The sequence below is a fragment of the Gavialis gangeticus genome, unplaced genomic scaffold (assembly GCF_001723915.1).
Source record: "Gavialis gangeticus isolate Ggan-Ray unplaced genomic scaffold, GavGan_comp1, whole genome shotgun sequence".
Lineage (NCBI taxonomy): Eukaryota > Metazoa > Chordata > Crocodylia > Gavialidae > Gavialis > Gavialis gangeticus.
Window position 1 is genome coordinate 14,939,891 of NW_017729028.1, and position 2,410 is coordinate 14,942,300.

General features: G+C 43.0%; 1 protein-coding gene across 1 annotated transcript in view; it reads right to left on the bottom strand.

The window, feature by feature from the left end:
- NBAS (neuroblastoma amplified sequence) overlaps positions 1 to 2,410 on the bottom strand; it is a 457,208-nt gene that overhangs the window by 236,399 nt on the left and 218,399 nt on the right. The window contains exon 35 of the mRNA XM_019520763.1: positions 292 to 393. Within this exon, the coding sequence (XP_019376308.1) occupies positions 292 to 393 (102 nt within the window). The remainder of the gene's footprint in view (positions 1 to 291; positions 394 to 2,410) is intronic.

Sequence of the window (2,410 nt, forward strand, 5' to 3'; positions counted from 1 at the left end):
ATTTATGGTTTCAATTATTTTTCCTATTGTGCTGAGATTCCACTGGATAGGGACACGCAAGACCACACTACACAATGTATTAGCAAAGAAATGCTATTAAATATTCATCTATTAGTTTGCTTTCTTGGGTTATTTGTTAGTTTTAAGTGCAAAGCATAAATCAGGGAGACATTACTAAACTTCAAATTCACAGGCTATGCTAGGAGAGCTCTTAAAAATCCTTTTCTTCTTATGATATGGAATAAAAGAGAATGAAATAATGGGCATTTTAAAGGCTCTAAAAAAACTTACCTGAGGAGTTTCTTTGCTGATCAGCGATGGAGCTCCCGAGGCACATATATTCTCTCCTCCTTCTGAGGGAAGTATCTGGTAATTCACTGCTTGATAGAGAATCTGCAAAGTAATAGTAAACATTATCTCTACTATCATACAAATAAACAAAACTATCTAATGTCATGAAAGAGAAATGTCAGACTGTAAAGCCTCTAGGAAAAGGGAAAAAAAGTTATCTTGGCATCCTGCTGATCTACTGCACAGAATCACCTTTGCTGCTATACAATATTTTATTTTTCTGCAATATAAATTGTGGGGTTTCTTTAAAAATAACCATAAAAATGGCAAAATGGCACCTTAAAACTGAACAGATCTGCCTCTTGTCTGCATTCTCTTTCACACTAGCTTACTTTTATGGCAAAACACTTTTTTTTTTTTAAACCACTGTATTCCTGAAGGAATTACAGGACTGTGCCAGCTATAAGAGAGCAGGTAGGAATGGCATTTGGATTGACATTCTAGTCATAAGAGCTGTCCCACCGGGTCTCTGTGATAGTTTTTGTTTTTTATTTTATTTATTTTTTTTTTTTTTTACACAAGCTGTGGCTTCCAGCTTATCTTGCTCATTCCCCCTACTTGTATTTTTTCCATATATTTTGCATTTCGAACTACACACCTCCCCTTCGCACTGCTTGTTGCAGTGCCAAGGATATATTTCAAACTGCACTTATATTTGAGGAGTCACTTCGTAAAAACAATTTTATAGGGTTCAGTCATTTCCCTTCCCCAGTATACAGTCATTTCCCTTCCCCAGGCCATACAGACACACTGGCATCAGAAGTGCTCAAGCTGAAACACACTTTCTTGTTTAAAAAAACAAAAAAGATACCAGTACAGTGTGTACTGTTAGGGCTCCCAGACCCTGAAGCTCCTTTGTGCTCACTCCCAAATAAAAATAACATGAATTTTGTGACCTGGTAGGTATTCTACAAATGCCAAGTTTCTGATAATGTTTAGGAAGAGGGCAAGTAGTAATACAATGATTTTGTAAGTAGCCAGCTAGCAGATTTCTTACAGAATCATTCTACTGCTATTGGAACATCCAGTTTCATTATTAATTGTTCTAGGCCATTTCTGCATGGTAAAAGTAACTCATGCCCAGCAGCAGAGCCCACAGTAACACTCTGCTGCCTTGGAAAGGTGGCTCTCTAAATCGAAAGCAGTGTAGTTGCATTTGCACTGCATCACGAATGGGTTTATGAGTATGATGTTAACCTAATTAGTAGGGCTGTGCAGAGCAGGTAATATTCAATTCAACAGCCGTGTCGAATATTAAACCGGGTCCTGCTTCGATTTGCCGTCCGCTGAGAGTCGAAGCAGATCCGCTTTGACTTGAGGTCGAAGCAGCTCGAATATTTGACTGAGCTTCGACTTCCCCATAGGCTATAATGGGGAAAGTCGAAGCAAGCTATACCTTTGGCATTTCTTGTCTGATCTTGATGAAACTTGCAGGAATGGTAGCTCCTGAGGAGCCCACAAAGCGTGACAAGTTTAAACAAGATAGGTTCAGGGGGTTCAGAGAAACAGCACCCCAAATTCTTGAGACAAAACCTCCTGTCACTTCTGTGTGGAAAGCCACAGGGAGCTCAAACCTGCAGGCTTGCTCGCCCCGAAAGAGCCCACCAAGCCTGCCAACTTTCACAGTGATAGGTGCAGGGGTTTGGGGGAAATTGCGCCTTAGGCTGCTGACAGACAAAACTCGTGATGCAGACGGAGCGAGGAGGGCGGCGTTCGCTCCGCCTGCACCTGGCGCTTGGGGGCCCCGGCAGCAGGAGGTTCACCTTGAGGAGCACCAGCTGCTCCCCCAAACCAGGACCCAAGCAGGTGTGGTGGGGTGTCACAACATCCGCAGCCACGCTGAACACCCTCTCGCTTGGCACGCTGGTCGGTGGACAGGACAGGTATTCCCGAGCAACTGTGGCCAGATCCGGCCACATCGGGCTGCGGGTTGCCCAATAGGCCAAGGGGTCGCAGAGGCTGCATCTTTGTATGTAAACTGGAACCTCTAAGTGTGCTGTGCACCACGGATTAGATTTCTGGATGTTATGTAAATGTGTGTGTGTGTGTAGATAATATA